We start from the raw sequence: 25,291 nt of genomic DNA on the forward strand, positions 1-25,291 counted from the left end.
ATTCTATTTAAAGAACATCTATTTGCAGTAAGCTAAAAACAAAACAAAACACTGTCACTAATTTTGATGTGCATAATCAGTAAGCAAAGCTACAGTAGCGTCAGAGAGGATCTTTGGGTAATGAAGTCCACTGTAATTGAGGACATAAGCGGACTTAAAATGCTTCTATATTTTTACCTTACAGTTTAACTAGCAGAAATTATGATAAAATTTCATGACTGAAAATAATGTCTTTTTCCACTGTTCAACATGATTATTTCTTTCTTAATGCTTGCATCATTATTTAACTTAACAAAAAACACTTGTCCCCACAACAGGGAAGTTGTTTGATTTCTTCTTGTTTGGCAGATACTTAATACAGACTGTCCTCTTTTGTGACCCCTGATGATTTCTGAGCCACAGACCATACATGAAGCAGCGCTACTGACTGAGGTCTGACTTCTGTTTGCATCTCAGGTGGCTGCCAGAGAGACAAAAAAAGGAGAATGAAACATAAGGAGAGCCTACTGAAAGGCTATAGAGAAGGAAAGAATGGGAGGTATCAAATAATGACAGACTACACCTGCAAAAATGCCATCTTGCAGTGATGAAATTTGTGAAGGAAGCATTATTGCCTTAATAATGCATCATCCAGTGCTTTGCTGGGCTAATGGTTTTATGATGAATACCTGGCAAGGACAGGTCAGGAATAGAAAGGCTCTGGCCTTCCTAGAGGAATGGAGCCTCTGAGCCATTACAGAACTGCTCTCTTTCACCTGACATCAACAGAAAATCACTGTCAGAATTGCTACTTTGAGGGTGCTTTTTCTTGGTGATTATAATTTCAGAAGCACCTGTAGAACTGTGTTATACCCATCACTACTAGGAAAATGGCAGGTTTGAGCATTGGAAGGACAAATGTGTGAATATAAACAAAGACAGCCACTTGTGGAGAACCAAGGGTATTGCATAGGTTCGGAAAAACTAGGAATGTCTCAGTGGGACTCTAATGAATTAAACAATTCTCTATAAATAGTGTCACCACATGCTTGCTTTCCAGTCAAGTTTAAAAGAAGAGAAGAAATCTTCCAAGAAGTCAGCTGAAAGGGAGAGTTAGTGTTTGAAATAGTAGAGGGGATGATGGCTTCAATAGCTTCACCTAATTTACATTTCCTCTCTGACTTTCAGGAAACCTTTTGCACTCCGTTATTATAAAAATATTGTATTCATGTTCGGGAGCTTGAAGCCTAAACCTCAATCCATCCTATAGCTTACAGTGCACCTGTGCTATAAATGTTATTGTTTCTTCTTTGATATTTATGTAGCGTACAATGACAATTGCAATTCTAATCCTATTTCAGCTAGGAAAACTACATTACTACTGCAGTGATTTGATGAAAAAAGACAGGAAAAAAATAAGTGACAAAAATTCATATTGCTGAACTCTATAGGCTGAAGTATATTTAGCATCTGTTAAAAGTTTTGTTTTCCATGTAAATTGATTTTTTTTTTTTTTTTTTTTTTTTAAATTATCAAAGAGGGAGGATGTTGCTATGGCTCAAGACTCCTTTTCACCTAGCTTTCCAAATCTTCCTTTTCAACTAATTCTTTATGTGTCAACGAGACTAGCTGGAAGATGAATTTGTGTTTTGTGTTTTAGTCCCTACTGGAGAGACTTTCTCAAATGATGGTTGTGAACAGCTCTGCCCAGTATTGCAAATATACAAAGAGAAGAAAAGAACCAAGGACTATGAAATCTTCAGAGACAAAAGGAAGTGAACTCAGTGAAATATTTAGAAGGAGTGTCATATTTGTAAAACACTTATGTTTAACTATGGCAATGAAACAGGGCATTAAATTAGGTATAAACTAAACTGAATGCACTTGAATATTTGTAAGATCTTTGGTGTGAGAACACAGTTGTGAATAACAAGAAGAAATAAACAAAGGAAAACTATGCATTTACTGAATGCTTACAGCAAAGTAGATGGAATTTTAGTGCTGAAAATCTGTTTGAGAAATTAGTCAGCCTGATAAAACAGCGTACATGCAGACCCAATGAGCAGCAAAGCATGTAACCAACTTTTTAGCATATAAGGGTATTTTCTTAAAATAACTTTCTGGATATTCAAAAAAGATTCACGATGAGAATCTGAATCCCACGTTAGGGTACTAGCTCTTATAAGTGTGTACATTTCTTCTTTTAACAGTGTAAACATGAAGCACTGAGGAAAGAAAATCAGGAAAGATATATTGTCATCAGTGTGACAAAGCATCCACTGAAACAAAAAATTCATATGAAACATAAAAGGGAGTTAGATTGCTAAAATAGGGAAAGGGTTAGAAAGTGTGTATGTAGAAAACCTAAATATGTGCTTAGCAATCAAAATAAAATTTTGAATTTATAATTTTAGATCACCACATAATTACAATCAACACGAAGTAAACCTTTTATTTTTCATATATGCTATCGGAAAATGCCAGAGCCAGTCAGAGAATGACCATCCTCTGATGTCCTTTTTCAGCCAGGGAAGGATCTAAATTTAATCAAAATTCTGGCTCTACTGATCTGTGTGTGATTTTTGACACTTGATTCAACAGCTTCCAGAGTTTCATCCAACAGGCGTATTCCTTTGGGGTAGAGAATTCATTTGAACTTCCAGTATTTATCAGGGAGAGGATGACATCACTCTCCTCTCTATTAAACCAAAAGGGATAACAAGGATTTGCCAGTAAGCCTGTACTTCAGACATCACTAGAAAGGGCTGCTAGGATCAGCTCCCCTCTATGCTGCAGGGAGGTCAGTCTGGCAGCTTGGCTTAGGAGTACAGAGCCAAATGAGCCCTCAGAAAGAAATATTTCTTACTGTCAGGTCATTCTTTCAGAAAACAAAGCTTTAAAGCAATAACTGGCAGATATGGAACAAGGTAGTCTAGTTTTATAGGAAGAATTAATATATTTTATTACACCAGTTGATATGTTCTGAGAAGCAAACAGAAAATCTATGATGTTGCTGAAACTTTATTTGGAAGAAACAAAGTTCTTAACTCATAAAGGGTCTGTTTTTGTTGTTGATTTCTTTCCCTAGCTGCATTTTTTGGTCCGGTAGAAACTCTCTTAGCCTCAGAACACTGTCTATTTATAATGTTATTAAAGCTAGAATAGTCCTGCAAAAATGTACAGTATATCAGTGTATAGTGCTGTCTTTGTACTCATGATGACTCTACTAATCTTCCATGTTAGTGGTCTCCAGAGATGTGTTTTGAAATGTGTGGCTCGTAGATACACAGCATCACTACTTTTCACAAGAAAATTGATTAAATGACCCACTGAATAATTATGAAATATTCTGACCCCTCTCAGGCAGGATTTGGTTCATTCTTTGTTGTCTGAGGATCTATATGCCCTCAGATATATGTCTAACTTTATTCTGATTCCTACTGATCTTTTAGACCTTCAGATTGTTTTGCAACAATGAGCTCCCTGTACAATTTACTCTGTTTAAAAATCACTTCTTTGATCATTTCTTGAATTTGTTGCCTTTGTGTGTCATGTGAGTCTTTCATTCTTGAGTTATGAAGATAGAAACTGGAACAGCTGAAAATCAATTTTACTACCCCTGCTTTTTATATGTTTCTTCTAAACTTAATCCATTCTTTTTTTGCTATCTCTTTCTAAAGAAGATAACTACCTTTTGTTCCTTTTCTATTTTGTTCTGTTTCTGTCTGATATTGGAGAAATGAAGATCAGAAATTTTTTCAGTTCACTAGGCTGGAATGATGTGGTCACAAAAGTTACAGTTTCTCTTCTTTCTTTCTGTTTTTTGTTTGTTTGTTTGTTTGTTGTTTTGCTTTGTTTTTGTTCTATTACCTCCTCTTTCTCCTCTCTCTCCCCTCTTTCCCTCCCTGTAAATTTTGACTTCTTGCCACCAAGCACACTTGGATTTGTCAGCACTGAATTTTGCCTTGCCATATCTTCACCCAGCTCTGTTAGTTCATTTTCAAAACCATCATCTCTTGATTTTTCCCAGATAATTTTGTGTTATCCTTTTATTGTTGATAATACTTATATTTTTTTCCAAAAATTGAGATCATTTTGCTCTAATCTCATTATAATATTTGCCGCACTGTCAACTCTTGTGTTATACATGAAATAATAATTACTTTAAAAGTTTACTGTGCAGTCACCAATGAAAAGGTTTAATACTGCTAGGCTTAATTTTTGATAATCTTTTAAGGTGATTTCCTTAGAAACTACCCTTTTGAAAGCCGTTGTTCTGGTCTGCATTCAGTGAAAAATTGTTTTACGGCTATTGCATTGTATAGCTTCATACTTCTTTAAAAGGAAAGCATCATGTCATATTAAATCAAGTACCTTTCAAAGATTGTTACAGTTGCTCTCTTAAACTCATCCTTCGGGGAACATTGGCTAGAGCACAAAGCTTGTATTATGAATAGGGATATAAACCGCACAGTACTTATATTTGTATAACTTTTGAAAACAATACTTCCAATTCCTCCTCCCAGTCTGCTATGACTATGCAAGACCCAGACTGAGCAACCATGAGTGTGTCCTTTAGTTCTGGTCCCTCTCTGTTCAGATTGGGGCCACAGGTATAGCACCCCATGATTTTTTTTCTGGAACGGACAATCTTTCCTCTCATATAAAAAGTGGCAAGGCAGTGGTAGCAGACAGAATGCAAATTGAAATCTTGTAGGGCACAGAACCGTAGAATCACCAAGGTTGGAAAAGACCTCCAAGATCATCCAGTCCAACCAACCACCTACCACCAGTATTTCGCCAGTAATTATGTCTCTTAGTACAACACCTAAATTTCTTGAACACCTGCAACCACCCAACCATCTCCATGGGCAGCCTCTTTCCACACATGACCACTCTTTTGTTTACAAAATTTTTCCTAATATGCAACCTGATATCAGGATTCCTGGAGACATGTATGTAGGCACAGGAGAATGGAAATTTGACTGAAATTAATATCAGGCAAAGGAAGACATCCATTTTTCCTACTTAAATATATGGCTAATAAAGAAGGAAAAGCAGGGTTTGAGAGAAAATATTAAAATAAAAAATGAAAATGTGTTACCAGATTAACAGACTGAAGGCAAAAAGTATTAAGGAATAACTACCAAAATTCCAATTCAGAATACTTGAGAAAGTAATTCTGTCTTAAAATAAACAGAAATGTGAAAGTAGAAACAGGGTAAAGGCCTCAGTAAAAAGAAGAGACTATTTTTTCCAACAGAAGCAAATGGAATGATATTGTGCCATTAAAAAAGAAAAGCAGCAAGGATTTTTGGAATATTTTTAAACCAGATATTCCAAAAGATTGCTAGTCACATCTGATTATTAACTTATTCAAATGGATTTTTAAACAAGCTGTTGCTTTGAAGTCATTCTTACCTCTATACTAAGTAGTTTAGTTAAATAAATGATCAAATATAAGGCTTTGAAGTTATGAATGTTTATCAAGATGTTTCAAATCAATGCTGTCCAAAATTTTAATAAGTAATAGGAGCAAGATATTTTTAACCAAAGGAAATTGTTAACATTCTTTATCATTGGGAATTAAAGAATCTGTGTAGATTGTTCTGAAAATAATGCCTCCTATTTATCAGTGAAATGTTCATCGCAACATTGGTGCTGATGAGAAGGACAGGAAGTGAAAGTGTCCAGTGGCAGGGGTTTGGTGTAATCTGCAACTGTTTTCATGTGAGTTTAACTTGCTGCAGGCTTATCAGGTTGTCAGGCTGACCAGATCTTTGCCTTTGACTTCTCATCTGAGTAATGAGAAGTTCCACTGTGGACATGGTGTGTTATATATTGATAATACCCACAAGAGAATTATTAGTTTTTTTCTTCTTACAATATCTGTCATAATCCTCAAAACATATTTTTCCAAATATAAGTTAATCACTGAAAACCCAGTGATAGGTAATTTCAGGTATTTACGCTGAAAGTGTATGAAAAGCTGTAACTATTTTTTTTCCATTATTTTTCTTTTGTGCATTTGGTGGTTTTTGTTTTTTGTTTTTTGCTTGTTCATTTTATATTTTGGGAGGCAAGCTGTTAACATAATGAACAAACAGGGCAGTTGCTTAAGTTTTAATGTATTCAGTAACTGGGGGTATTGGAAATGATAAAAGAGAATTTATTTGAAGTACTGTATTCCACTGTAGCAGCTGTAAATATGAAGTACAGAATAGAACAAAAATCAGAGTTGTGAACATGTCAACTAGATCCATTATTTTTTGAAAATTCAGAAGAAAAGTGGAAAATATTTTTATGGTGCATTTTATGGAAACAACATAATCAGTAAGTAGATTTATTTCCGACAGTAGTAAGGACTGCTGCACTTGTTCTGAAGTTAATGGTTCCCAGTTAATCCAGACATACTAATTTAAGTGTAAAACTATTACAGAGGGTTGAGCACTGTGCTTGACATAAAAACACAAGGTATTTTTAACTTTGAGCTATAAAAGGAAAGTGCAAATATAGTGACTGTGCTCTGTCTGAACTCCATCAGCCTTCAGTTCAGAGAAGCTGTGAGTTGGGTTGTGCTGGAGCAAAAGTCACCAGCTGCTGGAAGATTTAGGACAAACCTTAAATAAGATGTCTAAATTTGCCATGTCATGAAAGTCATTGCACATAGGACAAGGTTTTCAGGGGTTGACAGTGCACTAACACTGTAGATATTGCTGAGAATTCAAAATGTTGAAGGAAACAAGAATAAGGATAAACTGTATCAGGCAAGAGCGGTGTTGAATTAGATCTAACGTAAAGATAATTACATGAATCATAGAATATTTTGCAAATTCTTTGAGAGAATCAGAAAGCATCAAGTTATTTATGTCCTTGAAAAACAGGATAGTAACAGAGGCCAAGTGAGTGACACTGCAGTAGAAGACAGATCAGTAACTAGGAGTCAAAGAAAACAGGGCTATTTTAAGTTTGTTGTTGGATTATGAGCTTTTGCTGTTCAGATACATTGTTATCAGGACATAACATTTACAAACAATGGAAGACAAATAGTTAAAGACAGAGGTAATGCATCTGAGTACCCCATAAAAAGGAAGCTGATGTTCTGTTGAGCCAGGTGACCATATTCCATTATCAAGTAAATCATGGTGAGTCATTTGCTTTGTGGAAGAATTGTTAACTGAATGAAAAAGGACAAAGATTCAAGACAAGTGAGGAAGTGTTTGAGGATGATTGCTGGGTGGCAGGGAAGTTCAAAACAGCACACAGAGAAATATCCAACTAGCCTGCCATTCATGTGCCTGGGAAAAGTCATAATGTGTCAATATACATGTCCAAGGAAGACCTAGATGTTCTAAGAATCGAGAATGATTGAAGGAAATATTTGACAGTTCATTTTTGATGAGTAAATGGATTGATTTAATCTTGGATACCTGCAGACCACTCCAGAATTATGAGACATGCTCTAAAAGTAATGCCTCTTATTTTATTTTGTTGGCCCATGATATCAGAAGCTGATGGTGGTATGGTGTTAGAGATTGAACCTTGTCACCAAAGGCCATAGTTCCAGAGATTGATCTTAGAACAAACTTGCTGGAGTTCAAGAAGCATTTAGACAACATTCTTGGACATTTGGTTTAATTTTCAAGTGATCCTTTGTGGAATCACAAGTTGTCTTCTTTTGAGGCTCTTCAAACTCAGGATATTCTATGATTCTATTGTTCTATAAGTACTGCAGGGGTACTGGACAATTTTCCTGTATACATTAGCATAAGGACTTCTCCAGCTATACTAATAAGGGAAGGAATTGATAATTCTATGAGAGATTCAACATTCCACATTCCGAGGTATATTTCTGCAACAATCAATTTTATGTGAAGAAACTGAAACATTACGCAAAGCAACATGGATTTTTTCATGATTAGTTCTAATTTTACAGTTGGTGGAAGGGGTACAGTTCCAAGTTTAACAAAGTTATACAATAAACCAGTGTAGACAATTATATGAAAAAACATTATGATGTCCTCTCTTGCTTTTTACCATCTCAGAAAAGTTTTTACTGATCTCAAATATGGTGGCAGACCCAATACATGACCAGTTTTACCTATATTTTGCAACAATGCGTACCTAGAAAAGAAGCTGTTACTATGCAAAGCCACATTTAGCACTGGAACAACTGTGGTCTTTAATGTTCAACAGAAAATAAAGATTTAAAATAAATATGTCAGGTAGCTCTTCCTGAGGTATTAAATCCGTGCACATACACCTCTGTAAAATTCCACTACAGCTTCGAGGACACATGCTAGTATTTATTATAGCTATTAGGCTTCATATCTTTGAGAACTGCAAGAATCAAACTATTGATCTGTGGCACTAAAATAACTGAATTACTAGAAAAGCTACCTGTTGTTTTTCTTCTGATGATAGAAGTCCAATAAGAGTGGAAAATACATAATGCCTAGTTGTCATGATGTTTAGCTAATTATTACATTATTAAATAGTGACTCAGCCAGAAGGGCTCATTTGTTTCTTCCTTCTGAAAGAACTGGAAATTTTATGCATTGAGGAAATGAAAGCTGAAAGTTTCTTCTCAGCATCCTGTTCTTTGTCACTAACATTTCCCAACACGGGGGAGAGATTTATATCCTTCAAGGAAGGAAGGAACATTTAAGATGTGAATGAATACATGAAAAGCAGGAAACCAACCGCAGCTGTCAATACACAATTTATAGAGATGTAACACTGCTGTGGTATTATCAGACAGAGACACAATAACCTGTATAAATGATTCCTGCAGACTTGAGCTCAGAAATGAAACTGGCTATGTTAGTTCCCAGCATCTGTTCTGAAGGCCTGGTGCTTGAGGAACAAAGCCTCTTTCCTTCCCAGGCTTCTTCCCTCGCTGCTAGTGTTACACTTCAGGATGGCTATAAGAAAGGTACAAATAAGCAGCTAGCTGTTGAGAAGGGATCAGTCCTTTCTGCCTTTGCCTAATCCCCAAATAAATAAACAGATAAATAATTATTTGCCAACAGTTTCCCTGCATCTATAAGGGAATGTTTCATATTTTGTTGGAATAATTAAAAGATTTCAAGTTATTTTCTACCACCATAGGCTTCTTTCCTGCTTAGTGTTTGAAACTCCTTGGACCATCTCCCAGTGTCCTGGTGCTGAGAACTGAGTAGCAGATTGATGCTGAGGAAGATAGTGGAGCAAAAGGAAGTTGGGGTGTGGGACTTCTGCACTTATATGGTAGGTAGCATTGGAAGGAGAACTGATAGTTCTATTAAGTTTGCTGTTATTGCTATGAATGAGGCAAAAAGTCATTTTATTTTAACTAGGGACTGAGTTTGTCTCAGAAGGAGCCAAACTAATTTCATTTTAATTATTTATTGTGTTCCAATTCTCATCCCCACTTCTCTTTTGACTGTATTTTTAATTAACTGCATTGATTGTAATGGACTGAGCCCTCACATCATGTAACTTTGTTGACTGACTTAGCATCCATTTTATGTTTCCTGGAACAGTCAAATAAGAAGCAAGAGAAAACCTCAAAATATTGAAAAGTGGAGAAAGAAAACATATATAAGGCAAATTAAGAGACTTTTCTTGTGTTTTAATGTTAACTGCAGGCCTCTATGAAGACAATTTAGCAGTCTTATTATCAATTTATTTTTCCATTTAAAATCCCAATATTGACTGGGTAACCCTGGTTTTGTTCTCTTTGCAATATCGTAATTCTGTTTCATAGAATCATTTCAGTTGATAGTCTTTAAAGGTCATCTTGTCTAACTCCCTTGCAATTAATAGGGACATCTACAATTCCTCCTTGTGATAACCTCTTGTGTACTGGGCAGTATTTTACCTTCCGTTGCTGTTCAGAGATCAGCTCAGCAAGAGTGGCAGCAGTGAAGCGTCTCCATCCATCCTGTGTTTCCCTGCCCTGTTGCTGTCAGGTTACTGGAGTTCCTAGCAGCTAGGAAGTTTTTCTCTGCTGTGCCCCTGGTATCCAGGACAATTGCAGTCTATGAATGCCTTTCAGTCCCAAATAGTATTTAATTCTTCCTCCCAAGGCCAAGCTCTGCTGGCCATTGCTATGTTGGTTCCTGCTGATATCACAAGCAGTCCCAGTTTTCTCATTGCAAGACTATGATTCAGCTCTGAGTCTCCAAGAATAGGATGTGTCTAGTACTTTCTGTGAACTCACAACACCGAGCTCAGCAAAGAAAGTGGTATGAAGGTCTGGCTGGCTCCTGTAGAAATAAATGGTTGTGAACCAGTTTTTGAATATTCAACAGCTGCTCATTTTAACCATATTCATGTAGCTAGGTTTTGTTCCTACAGTTATCTAGGGAATAGATTTTCTTTAGGGCAAATGTCTCTTTATTCCTAGCATAAAAATTGTTCTGTATGAACAAGCCAAGTATTTATACCTCATTTTCTTTTGTTTTGAATGTTCTCATTATCTGAACAGGAGGCAGATACTGCTATATCACTGGTCATTCTTACCTAGATAACATCAAACATTAGTGCTCATAAGCTCAACTCATGCAGTTGTGTATTAGAATAATTTTAGTTTATCCTTGCAGGTATTTGAATTTACTGTCAGAAAATAGGAGCTGGTGGCCAACAGAATCTTAACAGAAGGCTACGCAGCCTGCAGTCTACAAGCTAGCTGTTCAGCAATAGGTAATCCAGCTTACTTGAACATTTCCATCATTAAGCTCTCAAGAAATTGTGGAATATCATTTTAGTAATGAAAAAAAGAAATTGTTTTAGATACAATGGTAATATGAGGAAGGGTGTCACAGTGAAATGTAGATGACAAAAAACTTCTGTTCACTCTACGTACTGAATAAGTTTGGTACAACACAGGAAAAAAAAAAAAAAGATTTGAAGGCTTTTCCAACAAGGCTGAAAATGGGAAAGTTTTTTTTGAACACAATAAGTGCCTGCTTATTGTCAGGAGTCAGCTTACTGGAAATTTCACAAGCATCTTCTCAATATCATTACACAAGAGTACAAGTGCAGTAATGTACTTTCAAATCAGACTTGCAGAATTGCATGTGTTATTTACTCTCTGTATATCAATGATAGTGATATCTCAAATAAATTCATTTTCTTGCTAATATCAAATAGTTGATATTAGCTTGTCCCACTGAGACCCCACTCACAACTGAATATTATGAATGACTTCTTCAAGAGGTTTGTCTAATCATTTTTGAATCTACCTCTTAGTATTTTTACTAAAAAATGTGCTGGGAGACTTTCAAAGCCAAGATTTATGGCATCTACTACTTCTTTCTTATCTTCAAGACATGTTTTTCTGTCATCTAGAACTCCTGGCACTGAATTTCATTTCATTTGATAAGGCCAAATTAAAGCTTCTTTGCAAAGAGGAAAAAATCAACTTTTGTAGAGCTTCTTGAAAAGATATATATTCTACAAATATGAAGCATCTTCCCAAATGGAGGGGACCTGAGGTCAGTGCATGCATTTCACAGTATTGTGAGACATGAGTGCACAGTGCTGCAGCAGGTAGGTTTCATTTCACTGAGGACAGACCACATCTAATATAAAACAATCCATCCTTTAACTCATAAAAAGTATCTGTTCTTGGAATTTGTCATTCTCATTGTAGGTCAAAAATACAGAATACCAAGACCTACAGAGAAAACAGGGTATTTTAATTGCATCTATGGTAGACAACCATACTGTATCCCTGCATTCTGTCCCCAAAATGCATGCTGTGCAAAGTTCATATTAAGAATTTTTTTTTCTTCAGGTGATGTTATAGCATGTTAGGGAGAAGAGAAAGGTTATATCTGTGTTTCCATTAACTGTAGTACAGCAGTGGTTAAAATTTTAAAGGAACTGGAAGCCACTGAACAAATGGGGCAAAACTATCAATTGCAAGTGAAAACTTTATCAGAGCAACTTTTCAGCAGTGTTTTGCACTTGAGCAATCTCTTGGTAATATCCACAGATTTTCACTATGTTCACCAGACAAAATGGTTATGTTAATTACTGCATGTGCCTGTGGGAGAGATCCACTGTGTGCTGAGGTCTTTTGCTTCTATGATATACCAAAGCTATGTTATGGCAGGGTGAAAAATCTGTTCATAAACATGATAAACACCTACTTGTATTTGAAGGAAGAAAAGAAAAAGTGATTTGAAATACCTTCAAAACTCATTGTCACAAATTACACATAAAGGTTGCTAGACAAAACCTGGGCCAGAGACAAAAAATCTATTGGTTTTTTTTCTACTTCTTATTTTTCTACCTTCCCTTGTCTGGCTTTGCAATTTTCAGGAATCTCTGCTAATGGTAATTGTTATGAACCTGTTGTAACTTCCATTACTCTGAAAGTACTACTTCTTTCTAGAGGCACCCAAAGATAGAGTGTGCAATTGAGAAGTGATTTTCAAACTCAAAGGAAGGGGAAAAGTTATATTAAAACAAATTTCTGGAAAATGAACACTAAACATCTTGATTGCCAATGCTGCTTTCCTGTGGCTGGTGCCAAGAGATATCAAAATCAATGTGAAATGCATGTGCTCAGCATTTTTCTCTAACTGAGTAGCCACTCCAGTGATGGCAATTAGTACATTTGGGTGAAAAATGATTTTATGTTCTGGATGGAGCCCTAATTACTGTGCAGAAATTCACAGAATCATAGAATGACTTGGGTTGGAAGGGACCTTAAAGATTATCTGATTTCAGCTCCCTACCATGGGCAGGGTTGCCATGCGGTAGATCAAGTTGCCCAGGACTCCATTCAGTCTGCCCTTGAATGCCTTCAAGTATGGGGAATCCACACCTCTGGACAACTTTTTCCAGTGCCTTACCACATTTGTGATGAATTATTTCTTCCTTGTATCTAATCTAAACTTGCCCTCTTTTAGCATAAAATGATCCCCTTTATCCTATTACTATTAGACAACATAAAAAGTTGGTTTCCCTCATATTTATAATTTTGGCCGGTTCATAATGTCTCCCCGGGAACCTTCTCTTCTCCAAGTTAAACAGTCCCTGCTCCGTCAGCCTTTCTCCACAGAAGAGGGGCTCCAGCCCTCTGATCATTTTTGTGTTCTCTTCTGGACCAGCTCCAACACCTCCATATCTTTCTTGCACTGGGGACATCAGCCTGGATGCAGAACTGCTCATGAGGCCTCACAAGGAAAGAGCAAAAAAGGGTCAATTATTTCTCTTTCTCTACTGGCCACCCCTCTGTTTTTGCTGCCTAGAATACAGATGACCTTACAATCTGCAAGTGCATACTGCTGGATTGCATCCAGCTCTTGTTCACCAGAACCTCCAAGTTCTACTCCTCAGGGCTGCTCTCAGTGAGTTCTTTCCCCAGTCTGTACGCACATCTGGGATTGTCCCAACTCAAGTGAGGTACCTTGAACAAATTCAGCGTCATAATAACATGTGTTCATTTATCGAGCTCCTTCTGTGTCACATGCTGCTTTCCTTCTCTAAAAATGGATGGTGGTGGTGGTGGAGAAACCAAGTACAAACCCTAACTTCAAAAATTATAATTGTTTTTAGTGAGATATTTAATTTCATTGAAAAAATATTGTTTTTATTGTCAAGCAGTTCAGACTTTTTATTCTTTCCTGTCTTGAATACATAGCTTACTTTATTGAGTACTGACTTGTAGATGTCTACGCTTTGTAAAGAAGATTTTGATCTAATTTGTATTTGATGAGCTGAGAAGCTGTAAATGACCATATGCGTCATCTTGGGAACATTACAGCTTTATGTACTGTGTTCAACTAGACGAAGGATCCATTAGTGACCCAACGGAGGTGTTTTAGAGCAGGCAAGGAGAACTCTCTAAACACCATCTGCTCATACTGTTGCTTGTAAAACGATGTCACATCTGCTGCTCTAAAAACATTATGCTGATCTCTCCTACAGTACAAAGCTGCTGCATTCCTCCTAGAAGGGGGGAAAAGGAGTCAATGCTACATTACTGGGACAGGAGGTGTTAAGTTAGCTATAGGTGAAACCACACATGGCCTTCTTGGCTTCTAACATCTTGAGAGTGTGCCATAAATGTCAAAAATAAAATGAAGAAGAGGATTTAGCACTCTAACTGATGAAACTGGATAAATACTTGGACTGCCATTCTTTGCTGAGCTCAATCTTGTCCCAGCTTGGCTGCTGCTGGTGCAACTAATACTATTATGTTCCTTAAAACTAAAATAACCTCTCAGAGATTGAGAAGATATTTAAGATAACTGAATCAGTGGAAAATTAGTTTTGTCTCTGATTTCAGATGAGCTCAGAGTGAGAGAGAACTGCTGTTTGCTTTGGTCATTAGATCTCGTAGCTTAGAATATTTGACTGCCTGTCTCTTATGAGATATTTAAAAGCTACTTTACCAATCCTGGAAGATCCAAGAATATGTATCTGTATACATTTGCAATGTTACTTACTACTATTGCAGCCTAAGTGACAATTTCACAGTAGTTTTGCACAGAATTAGAAAAACAGTCCGCGTTGGTATCAGAAGGAGAGAGATTATAATGATGCAATCAGAATCCGTGAATGTACTAAGCAAATGCTGTCCCAATTGACTGAAGTTTTTAGTACTTAGCTTGCAGTGCTCGCCTTCAATTATTTTGACCTGTGATTCTTCTACAGTATTACTAAACATACAGGCTCTTTTAAGGAATCTTTAGATAAAGAAAAAATAACAGTTTGAAGTTGTTACGGTTTATTTAGCTAGGAATTCAGTGGCTATATTCACTTCATATGATAATGCATTTAAAGGAAAGAAATTTGAAAACTATTGTATTTAACTGATGCCTCCAAATGGTGAAGAGTAATGACCAATATCCTCTCTCCAATATTTGGCAAAGGAATGAAGCCATGTATTCTTGTATCTCTTTTGACAAAACGCTTTGAAACTACTGGCAGCCTGATGGTCATCTCCAATTTGCAAGGCAGAGGAGAGCACACTTGTATGAGTGTGCAATGTTGTGTGAGAAAACACAATGAGAGGGAGGCAAGGAAGGATGATCATGTGGCATTTTCCAATGCCATATGTGACTTGTGTGCCCATCTGAGAAAAAATGTAGAATAAAAGATACAAGCCAGACATAGCTTAGATGTGAGGCAAATGCATTTTTTTTTGGGTGCATTCATATTTCTTTCTATGCAAATCTGTCCTTTGGCAGACTGCAATAAGCATTTCCTCCCAGTACTGAGAAGCTCTTTTCATTGTCAACAACCCTTTTCAACATTTCCCTGATTTTTTTCAACCTACTGAGCAGGTCATTTTTTCCAACCTGGAAGTATGACATAGTCTTGAGTTGTGTACCCTCCTCTGGTTTGGTGTGTGTTCAGTTTGCTTTCATCTGGTTAAATTATTTTACTTTTCTTCTAATTCATCCAAGCACTCCAAATTTGGTACAACATATAAAAATAAATTGTTGTATTTAGTAATTACTTTCTACCTATCAGAACCCCATTTAAGTAAATAGATTATCTTTTTGATGCTATTAGCTGTCTGCAATTCCTCTGCAAGTATCTACAGTGAAGCAGGTTTTTTTTTTTTCTTGGTGAGATTTCACTTCATTTGCAGCACTTTGCTAATACATAAATACTTGCTGCTGAAATGTTCCTGAAGATTTGTAACAGTTCTCAGAATTCTGAAAGTTGAAAATCACTGTAGTAGGTCTGGATCCTATATAGACCTATAAAAAGTAGTACATGCATTGTTGTGAACTCCTCAAATGTCTGCAGAAAACATATCAGACAAGTGGCAGGATCTCAGTTGTTTTTTTTTTAATGAAGTGCAACTTTCTCAACCTCAAACTTTCAAGCGTGTTCTTTCATGTACTTCAAGATTTGTGCTGTTGTATTTCTATCTTGTTTTTGAACTTAATTCTATGTAACCTAATTATTTCTTTCTCTTAGAGATAGTATTCTACGTATGAATAATACATTGGCAACCAACACATGAAAAAATGTTATGTAATGTTCTGTATATGTTCAAATGTACATTTATATAAATCAGATTTTTTACAATATCTTTACAATAATGACACCAAAGATTGTCTGAATGATCATCCTTTTTCGTCTTCCTAGGCATGCTTCAGGTAAGAATTTGCACTAAACAAATTGCACTGACGTCAAAATTTTTGCAAGTGGAAGACATGAATCTTTAGATGTTCTGTTTAACTATTCCTCCGCCCCCCTACCCTCACCCATCCCTGGTCCCCCCGATCCCACTATTCCTTTCTTGTCTTCATCTATGTATATACATAGTTTTGAACGGCAGTTCCGGGTTTGGTCATGTAGGACTACAACCTTTGCTTAAGAGGTGTAAGAACATAATGTATCACTTCCAGGTTCAACAGCTCAGGATTTCTGACCATGCCAAAGAACAACTACCTCCCTTCACCAACTTGGGTAGGTATAAAAAATCCCATCCTCAGCCAAGCAAATAATCTCACAATGAAAAATAAATACATAGTTTTGTCCAGACCATAGAAGAAAGGTTCAGTCTTTATTTTTTTCTTTGTCATTTTAAGATAAATATATGGTTTTTTTTTGTTTGTTTTTTAGAAAAATCAGTAAAGAAATTGTCAGGTAACATATATTAACTCCAGACACTCAAACCTTAGCAGCAAGGATAGTAGTTACTTAAGATAGTATTTAAACTTACTAAAAGAATATACTTGTTTTGTGTAGAAATACCTGAGCAAGTTCTAACCTAGTGAGCTTGGCTGTCATAGAACCCTCTACACATGAAGCTATCTTACTCGGAGAACTACCTGACTGCTTATCTTCCGCTGATCTGGTTATACGTATGCTTCATTGCAGTGCAGAAATACCTCATTTAATCTCATACAGATGAATAACAGTGGAAAGGTCTGGAGAGGTGTATCCTGTCTTTCCTTCCCTTCATATGACACGGAGTTGAATACCACTAAAAAACCTAGGTAGAAAGCAACCTTCTCAAACAGTTTCATTAGTGCACATTTGTCATAAATAACCCAAATAAGTGATTTGAGAGAGAGCTCACCATGCTTGTACTTCTAGGCAGAGATGCAGATTTTGTGGCTGGCATTTCTTTGCTTTGAGAAATCATAATTTCTACTGGCAAACCAGATCTTGTTCTGCATGAGGCACCATTATCAAATGACTTGAGAGAGGGACCTGTATCCAGTGACAAAGACTTCTCTAATTTGCGTGTCCGTGCTCCAGCCACAACTTCGTCACTTCTCAAGCTCTCTAAGTCTACTTCTTGATGAGTTTTCCCAACTACAGCGTTCTCTTTCCAGCTTTCAGGAGACTTTCTCTTAATACGTAAGTCATCTAGGCTTCTCACACCAGATGGAAAGGTGTTTTTCAGTTTAGCAGCTCGATATGACCTCAAACTCATGGGATCGAGCACTCTGAAGGTAACTTCATTAATAAATTGAGAGAATTTGAGTTTGGCTTCAATTTTTTCTTCCACGACAGACAATGAACTTGATGATCCTTGACTCACCAAGCTCAAGTCAGATGCAGAGGAACTGCTTTTCTTCTGTGTTGTCTTCTGCCTCGGGAGCTTTTGGCTGGCATTCCCAATTTCTGCAGGATATAGAGAAGTGTGTTCCAGTCCATGGGTTTTTTCACCCCCTTTCTGACTGTGCTTTGATCGATGGGGTCGATAGCCTTCATCCTTATTTTTGCTTTTAACAAAGCTTTTAGCTTCTGACCTTGTGCTACCCTGTAACTCAAAGCTGTCCTCACTGGAGCTGCAGCGTTTTGAGTAACTGTTCATTGTCAAATCTCCAGAGACTTTCCTCTCCACATCAGTTCCTGCTTCTGCTACAGATGTGGAGGTGGGTGCACAGTGTGCTCTTTCTTTAGTCACCCTGCCAACCCCCTCTTGTTTGGCTGGTCTTCCAGGCACAGCACCCTCTGGCTTAACAGGGGAAATGGAGCCCTTTGACTGTGACTCCATTTATTTTTGTGTCGGTATGTCAGCTGGCATCAATGAAAGTGGTACTCCTGTAAATCCTCTCTATCTTGTAAGGCAATGGGAATGTCTTTGAAAGACGTAATAGTACAGCCACCACATTTTATCCCATATGCATCCCAAATTATGCATATGTTTCATAATTAGATCAATAGCACATTCTCATCATTTTAATTAGCCATGCTAATCAACAGAATCTATAGGACATGCAAATTTTCCAGGGTATTGAGTGCTTAGTGGATGAGCATGGGCTCTCATTGATCTGAATCAGCATATGATATAGTCCTGCCTGTTGATCTGGAAACCAAACTACCATGATGTAAATCAATTCTCACTAAGTAAAGTCTGGGGTGATTCTGTTTCAGGGCTTTTTAAAATCCAATAGTAGAGAAGGTCATCCTATATTGTCCTAATGCTACTAGTGTTTGCTATTCTATTGGAAAGTTTAGAGGCAGATCTGCTGGACCCAGAAAGCCAAAAAGAATGTGATTCACAACTTCTACTTGCATGTTCCAGCCTTTTTTTCATTCCAAAATAATTTGTTAAAGATTTAAATCAAGCAAGGTGCAGTCACATAGCATTAGAAATGAATCTAAAGCATTAGTGATGCTTTTTTTTCCCCACTTCTTTGCATGTGAGACTCTTCTCGCTCCTTACAAATGGGCAACTATGAACTTTGATGAGCAGAATTTTTATTTTTTGCTTTGTGTATACAGGAACGTATAGGCTGATTTCAGCTACTATAAGTAGTCTTTGTGATCTCACAGGTTAACCGACAATTCAGAAGGTGGTTGGTTTGTTTGCTTTTCTTACTTTAGGAAAGCATGTTATTTAACGCCTTTTTTTCTTATGTGAATCTGCTAAAGAGAATAGATGTAAATTAAATATTAGGAAGAAATTATTTATTATGGGAGTGATGAGGCACCAAGCTGGTTGCCCAGAAATGTTATGGATACCCTATCCCTGAAAGATTGGGTGGGATTTTTTGCATCCTCGTCTATTGGAAGGTGTTCCTATCCATGATAGAGTTGTTGGAACTAGATGATCTTTAAGGTAGGTCCCTTCCAACACAAATCATTCTATGATTTAATCATTTTTGTCTGGTGGGAATCAGACATTTCCAAATATGTCATGTGGAGAAAGAAAAGTTAAGTGGATTATAAGCAGTGATCTCCCTTAAGCCCTGAGGGCAGGAAGATGTGAAAAGGATCTCTGGAAGGGATTGAGGTAGATGAGAAGATGGCAAGCAGGGAAAAAACAGTAAATGAGGAGCATATTCTAAAATACCATATATAGCTCATATGTTAGCAGCAGTTCAGTTTAAAATGTAATTCCAATAGATTTCCAAGCAGACATTGTATTTAGGTCCCTCATTACTAGTCATTTGGCCCATCACATATAATTTATTGACTCCACATTGACAATTCCAGGGCTCATTTAAATCATTGCTCATAAAAGCTGCTGAAGTCTTGCAGATCTCTCAAATTAACACAGTAAGTGCATTAATTTTGCAAATATTGGGGGGGCAAAAGATCCTTTTAACACATCGGAAATCAATTGCTTTTACTAGAATTATTTTCTGAAATGCTTCTATATTTTCTGTGGTACTGTGCCGTTACATTGTATGTTACAAATATTATCCTCATCAAAGAAACAATGTGGATTAAAATGCATAAACCCTATTCACACAGGGTTATTTCACCTTCACTTGAAGGTGAATGGTGACAGCATGAAGAGGCAGCGAATGCTTTCTGTTGTCAACACTAAGATCTTCATGACCTTTTCAATGCAGTCACAGAATACAACACTTTTCTCTCCTTGTAAAGGCAGAATTTAGGGCTTTCTTTTTCTGTATGTCCTCACACAGATGTCTGCAAACTTGTGGTTACTCACTGAACCAAATTGGATTCCCCTGGGAGGTAAGGTCTATGCTAGTGCATCTCAGAACTCCTTTCCAAGATCCGTCAGAGCCTGGGAAAGTGGCAGTGCTGCAGATTTAATGGACTTTATTAAAATATCTGTTTCAGAAACAGAGTAAGCCTCATTCTTGATCCAGCATCTGGAATGGCTTGTACATATTTGGTGAAGAGCTTTTTATTCATGAAGGACTGTGATAATTTGTGCATGAACAAAGCAGCGTTAACTCCAAACACAAATTCATCTACTGCATATGTGCAAATTTTAAGCTGCGAATGTGACAGAAGTCTGTGTAACAGATAACAGAAATGGCTGATAGAATTATTTCATATTGTAGGAAGTAGACCATTTGTTTTAAAATGTCATCAGCAATAAAATATTTTAAAAGAAAAATAGGAAAGATATTGGGTTGTATGCTAGAGGTAAACTAGCTTGAGTATATTTGAGGGGTTTTAATACTGCCTCTTCTCTTTCTTCAGCTGTTTCTGCCTAATGACTTTATACATACCTTCTTATCTAGTTGGTAAAATGTGACACAATATTAACCAAAAAAATTAAAACCACCCTTGCAAAGTGACAGAAGAATTCTTACCTGAATGAGACTAGGCTGGAATGGAAATAAATGATATAAAACTTTTGTTGTTAACTGCTCAAAATCTTAGCTGGAATAGATGTTAACAAAGCTGGGAGTAACATTGTCTTTACAGTGACCTGTCTTAAGAAAATTCACCAAAATATTACCTGCAGAGCACAGGAATCACAGGAATTATTTCCACTAGTCACTATGCTAATCAAGTATTTGAATATTAAATCAGTGTATGCTTAAGAATTTGAATGTTTGAGACTTTGAACTCTCTTCTAATGATTTGATGTTGGTGATTTGGTTTCCATATAATGAGTGACTTTCTAAAGCACTGAAATAAATTTGCTTTATATATCCAAATCTCTTTGAAGACTTTGCTGATATAGAGAGTTCCTCTTTTCAGTAGGTATGTCTGTGAATAGCAATGCATTGCTGCAGTAGGCTGGGCTATTCCCTTGAAACAAATACCTTCGGGGAGCTGTATTAACAATCAAATAATTCTGTTATTTCTTGCTACAACATGCCTCTGTTGGGTGGATGTTTGCTTTATTTCTGAATTCTTCTAAAACTGCCCTATTAGCACTAAAATAATCTCAGAGAAAAACTTCTGCGTTGATGTTGCATTATTTTTAAAATGATGAGCATAATTGTAATTATTCAGTCATCTGTGCAAGTCGATTGAAAATAGTCTGTTCCAAGTGACAGACTTGACTGTAAATGTGATGTTCTTCGTTAGCAGCTCCGCCATTAACTTCTTAGGTATTCTTTGACAAACATTTACACTTTCTTTTGTAATTACCATTGCCTATCCTTCAAAATTAGGAAAGGATTGTGTATTTCCATGCATTGGTACACAGGTTTTCATAATGAGGATATGATCAAATTGGTATCTCTAAATAGTAACAATATTTAAACAATGAAAATTAATTATCTGGTTCCAAGGATTGAAACTTCCAAGTTTGTAATTTTCTGTCATGCAGTGGTTGAAATGTTCTATCCTGTTTTAGCTTAAACATAATATAAACATTGTAATATTTAACCTTTCCTGCTTAATTAATCTTAAACATCACAGCTTTAATTGAACTTTCATAATGATTCAGTGTTTCACTTGAAAAAACTGATGCGCTCATGGACCTGTCTAGTAAATTTGTTACATATCAAAATGTACAAAGCTTTTTCTAAAGGTTAAGTTAGAATTATTTACATTCTTAGTGTGATAATACACAGATGTAATTAGAAACCTGCCTATTTTGGATAAAAAAAGAGAATAAAAAAATACTTCCAAACAAAAATTGATGCAAAGTAATACCTTCACAGACCACTCTCTGAAGATTGCAAATTGAAATCTGAGCTTTGTGGAAATCTGTATGTGTACACATACCTTTATTTATCTTTGTTCCCTTATGCTTTCTAATGCTACCGCTGCTTTAAAAATTTTGGAATTTTAATTTTTGCTAATAGTCTCAAAAGCAAATACAAGACTTCCACGCAGCAAAAAAGCTGCAGAAGGTTGTTATGACAACAGGAAGTGTCTGTGTAGAGCTTTGGAAGATATGCTCATTTTTGGATCAAAGCAGGCATTCAACAGTTCTAGTACTAAAGAAGTGTGCAAAGTTTTTGCATACCTAAAATTGTGCATTTTGATACACTGATGATTAGATATTCAGCAAATTACTTGCATTAAAAAATAAGCTCTCAGGCTTTCAACATATTAAGATTCATAGGAAAAGGGTAGGTTATTAATTAAAAATAGAGCAAAAATATGATTTTAAAAAGAATATTGGGGTTTATTTTAATTCAAATCAAGGCTGTTTCAAGGAAGTTTTGTCATCAGTGGGTAGACTCCAGGAATTTGGATCTATAATTATATCTTTTTCTGTGCATTTCTTGGTGCAAAGAAGGATGCATTTTCCCTTTACAATGGAAGGCGTTTATTGTAAATCATGTTGCTGTGAGTCCTCAGCCAGTCTGTAATTGCTCCAAAATATTGCTCTAAGGATGCATATGTTCTTTAGATAGTCTACTTCTAAAATAACTATATCCCAGCCCTTCCAGTGTCCATTCTTGTTCAGATACACTCTTCCCTCTTGCCTTTAATGAAAATTTTATCAAATCTTATCCACTACTCTGCACTTAATGCAGTTCTGTGCAGTTCATTTTAGATCATTTTATTTGACCTTTCTGCTTTACAATTAAATGTATTGCCTTAAATATTACAGGTGTTTCTCCCTCACTGGATTGCTTTCTGGATTGCTTTTAGGAGAGCATTTTGCAGTATTTCCTTCCCCGGCTTGAAATAAGTCTGAAAATGTAGTAACTTTGGTGGCATGAAAAGAGTTTGAAAGGACACTGTAGTGGCCTAGAGATATTTGAGATATTTGTGCTTCTATGCCAGAATGTGCACTGTGGGTAGTCTCTGCTTTCAATCTCTAAATCTAAAGATCTAAAGGATCTGATTTCCTCTAAATTTCCATTAATCTAACTCTTTGTCAGGCTAAGGTACACATTTATCTCTCTCACAACTACAGAGTGACCAAACATAATGCAACATACAGCCATGCTGTCTTGCTGGCGCATAGTCACAAGTCTAATCGCTTAGTTTATAGCTACACTCTAGAGGGAGCTTTGCTAAACCTGTAAGAAATGTTGAACATTAGAGAAAATAGAGAAGTTTTTAGCATAGCTCCTGCATCACCCTGAAAATAGAGTCACTGTTCCCTGACAAATACTCCAGCTGCAGTAAGACCAGAGCCAGCCACATTTCTTCACATGCAAGTTCTATTTGCAGCTTAAAAATGAATTAAAATTAAAGGAGGAGAAAACGCAAGCACAAGATGTTTCAACAAACTAATTTTTCAGTTTTTTTTTTGTGTCAGTACCACAGAAGGAAAAAGGCTTTCTATTCCACACTGGCTCTTATTGCTATGTTTGGTGTCATAATATCAGAACATCTTTCATTTCTGTTTCATTAATATCACTTGTAAGCTGTTGGCTGTTGTGTCATTTGATCCCTAACATTAGAAAAGTTCACAGTGGACATGTTATGTATATTTTTTAAGCTGCTCAAAGAAATGTGCCAGTGATTCGCAGCATTAGATGATAAGACATTTGGTTGCCCTTAATTCCCAAGGGACTTTTTCCCTTTCAATCTCCCATGAAGACAAATTTTATTCCTGCTGAGGAAAGCCAGTGAAGTGAAGCTGCAGACTGTGATCTTTTTTCAAGTGTTTTAACTGATCTTTTATTTATCTACAGTTCAGAAAACGGAATGCTTTGAAAATGATATGGAGGCTGATCTATAGTATAGATCTGTGGTCTAGCTAGGCTGAGCTTCAGACCATATACACAGTACCATTTTTCCTTGTTGGCACTTCTATGCACGAAAAGCCTGTGGTATCACCTGCATGATAGATTGTTGTCTTCAGCTAAGAAAGATGGAGCTAATTGAAAACAATAACATCTGTGAATAACAGTTTATTTACCAGATTAATGCTTAGGCTCCATACCTGGACTGTGAATGAGTCCTCAAAATGCTTTCTGTCCTCTGCCAACATCCCCTTTGTCTTGCTCAGCTTCTGCTTTAGCCAGCTGCTCCATGAGCTCTTCACACGTTGTGCCTTCTTTGTAGCCGTGCTGTAGGATGGGTAGAGCTCTATGTCATCTGCATTGCACTAGCATTTGAGTCTGGCTCCAGTTCACTTTGTAGTCTTTTGGTGAAAACAGCCAGCAAAATAATTGATCCTTTTGTGAATATACGGATGAGGAGTCTTAGTTTCTTCCACTGTTCCTTGCACATCCCTTTTTTTTTTTAGGAAAGTGCCAAATTCCTTTCTTTTATTCTTAAACCTGTCCATCTATCATGTTGCTTTCAAATTAGGCTTTTCTTATTTCTCATTTTGCTCTAACTATTCTCTTAATTTTTCTCAGACCCTGTATTTTTTTGTTGTTGTTGTTTGTTTATTTGTTGTATTTTTTAATTATTATTTGGCAAAGAGAAGGAAATGACATAAGAAAATTTAAGAGACGAAGACTGAGTGGAAGAATGGAGTTTTTTTTCTCATGCAAAATCAGCCTTGACATAAAAATATTTTTCCTTTTTTTTTTTTTTTTTTTTTTTTTGCAGATAGAATGGAAGTATTTCCCATCCATTGATTTTTGCTTTATTTTCAAAATGCTAATATTTTCTATAACAATTTGTTTTCTTTTAAATCTGTTCCTAGCCTGATGTAAAGTGAGTTAACACTTGATCCACACTCTGCAAGGTCATGATGCCACTGTGGCCTTACTGGCAAATTCAGGGGGCTCAAAATCCACCCTAGTGATGATTCCAGAAATTATTTTAGACATCTTCCACACCATTATTTCCCTCATCATCTTTATTACATCTGCAGGAATATAGAATTCTACTAGTTAAGAATAAACATAGAGGAAAATTTGAGACTGGAATGAAAATTATCAAATTTATAAATGAAAAGGGAGTAAGATGTTGCTATATAGTTTATTTTTTATTTTCCTGTCCCTTGAGCTTATTTGATTTAGTACATTCTGTGATAGACTGAATTGTTCAAGAGCACATTGAAAAAACTTACTGCTTTTTGTACTGGCTCAAATCCCTGAAGGCTCTGACTCTCATAAAAATAGTTTTCCTGTAGTAGATTTGTGGGATTTCATTACGATCATTCCTTTGGTAAATTAAATAATCACAAAGCATAAGGAAGAAATGAGCCTTTCATCTAGGTAATGCTTTCTTCATCCTGAAGACACTGTTTCCTCCTAGAGGCCTTACAAGTACAGTCCTTTTCCCCCTACTTACCCTCCTAGTCTGT

General features: G+C 36.4%; 1 protein-coding gene across 5 annotated transcripts in view; it reads right to left on the reverse strand.

Moving 5' to 3' along the window:
- BEGAIN (brain enriched guanylate kinase associated) overlaps window positions 1–25,291 on the reverse strand; it is a 148,222-nt gene that overhangs the window by 121,024 nt on the left and 1,907 nt on the right. For 2 of the 5 annotated variants that reach the window (XM_090141618.1, XM_090141615.1), the window contains exon 2: window positions 23,972–24,098. The exons of 1 other annotated variant lie outside the window; for it this stretch is intronic. In XM_090141618.1, the coding sequence (XP_089997744.1) occupies window positions 23,972–24,019 (48 nt within the window). In that variant the 5' untranslated portion in view covers window positions 24,020–24,098. Of the gene's footprint in view, window positions 1–17,023; window positions 17,951–23,971; window positions 24,099–25,291 lie in introns of those variants that run through there. 2 more of the 5 variants (XM_090141614.1, XM_090141613.1) reach the window with 1 other exon arrangement.

This window comes from Phasianus colchicus, chromosome 5 (genome assembly GCF_987193195.1).
Source record: "Phasianus colchicus chromosome 5, bPhaCol1.hap1.1, whole genome shotgun sequence".
In the NCBI taxonomy this organism is placed as follows: Eukaryota; Metazoa; Chordata; class Aves; order Galliformes; family Phasianidae; genus Phasianus; species Phasianus colchicus.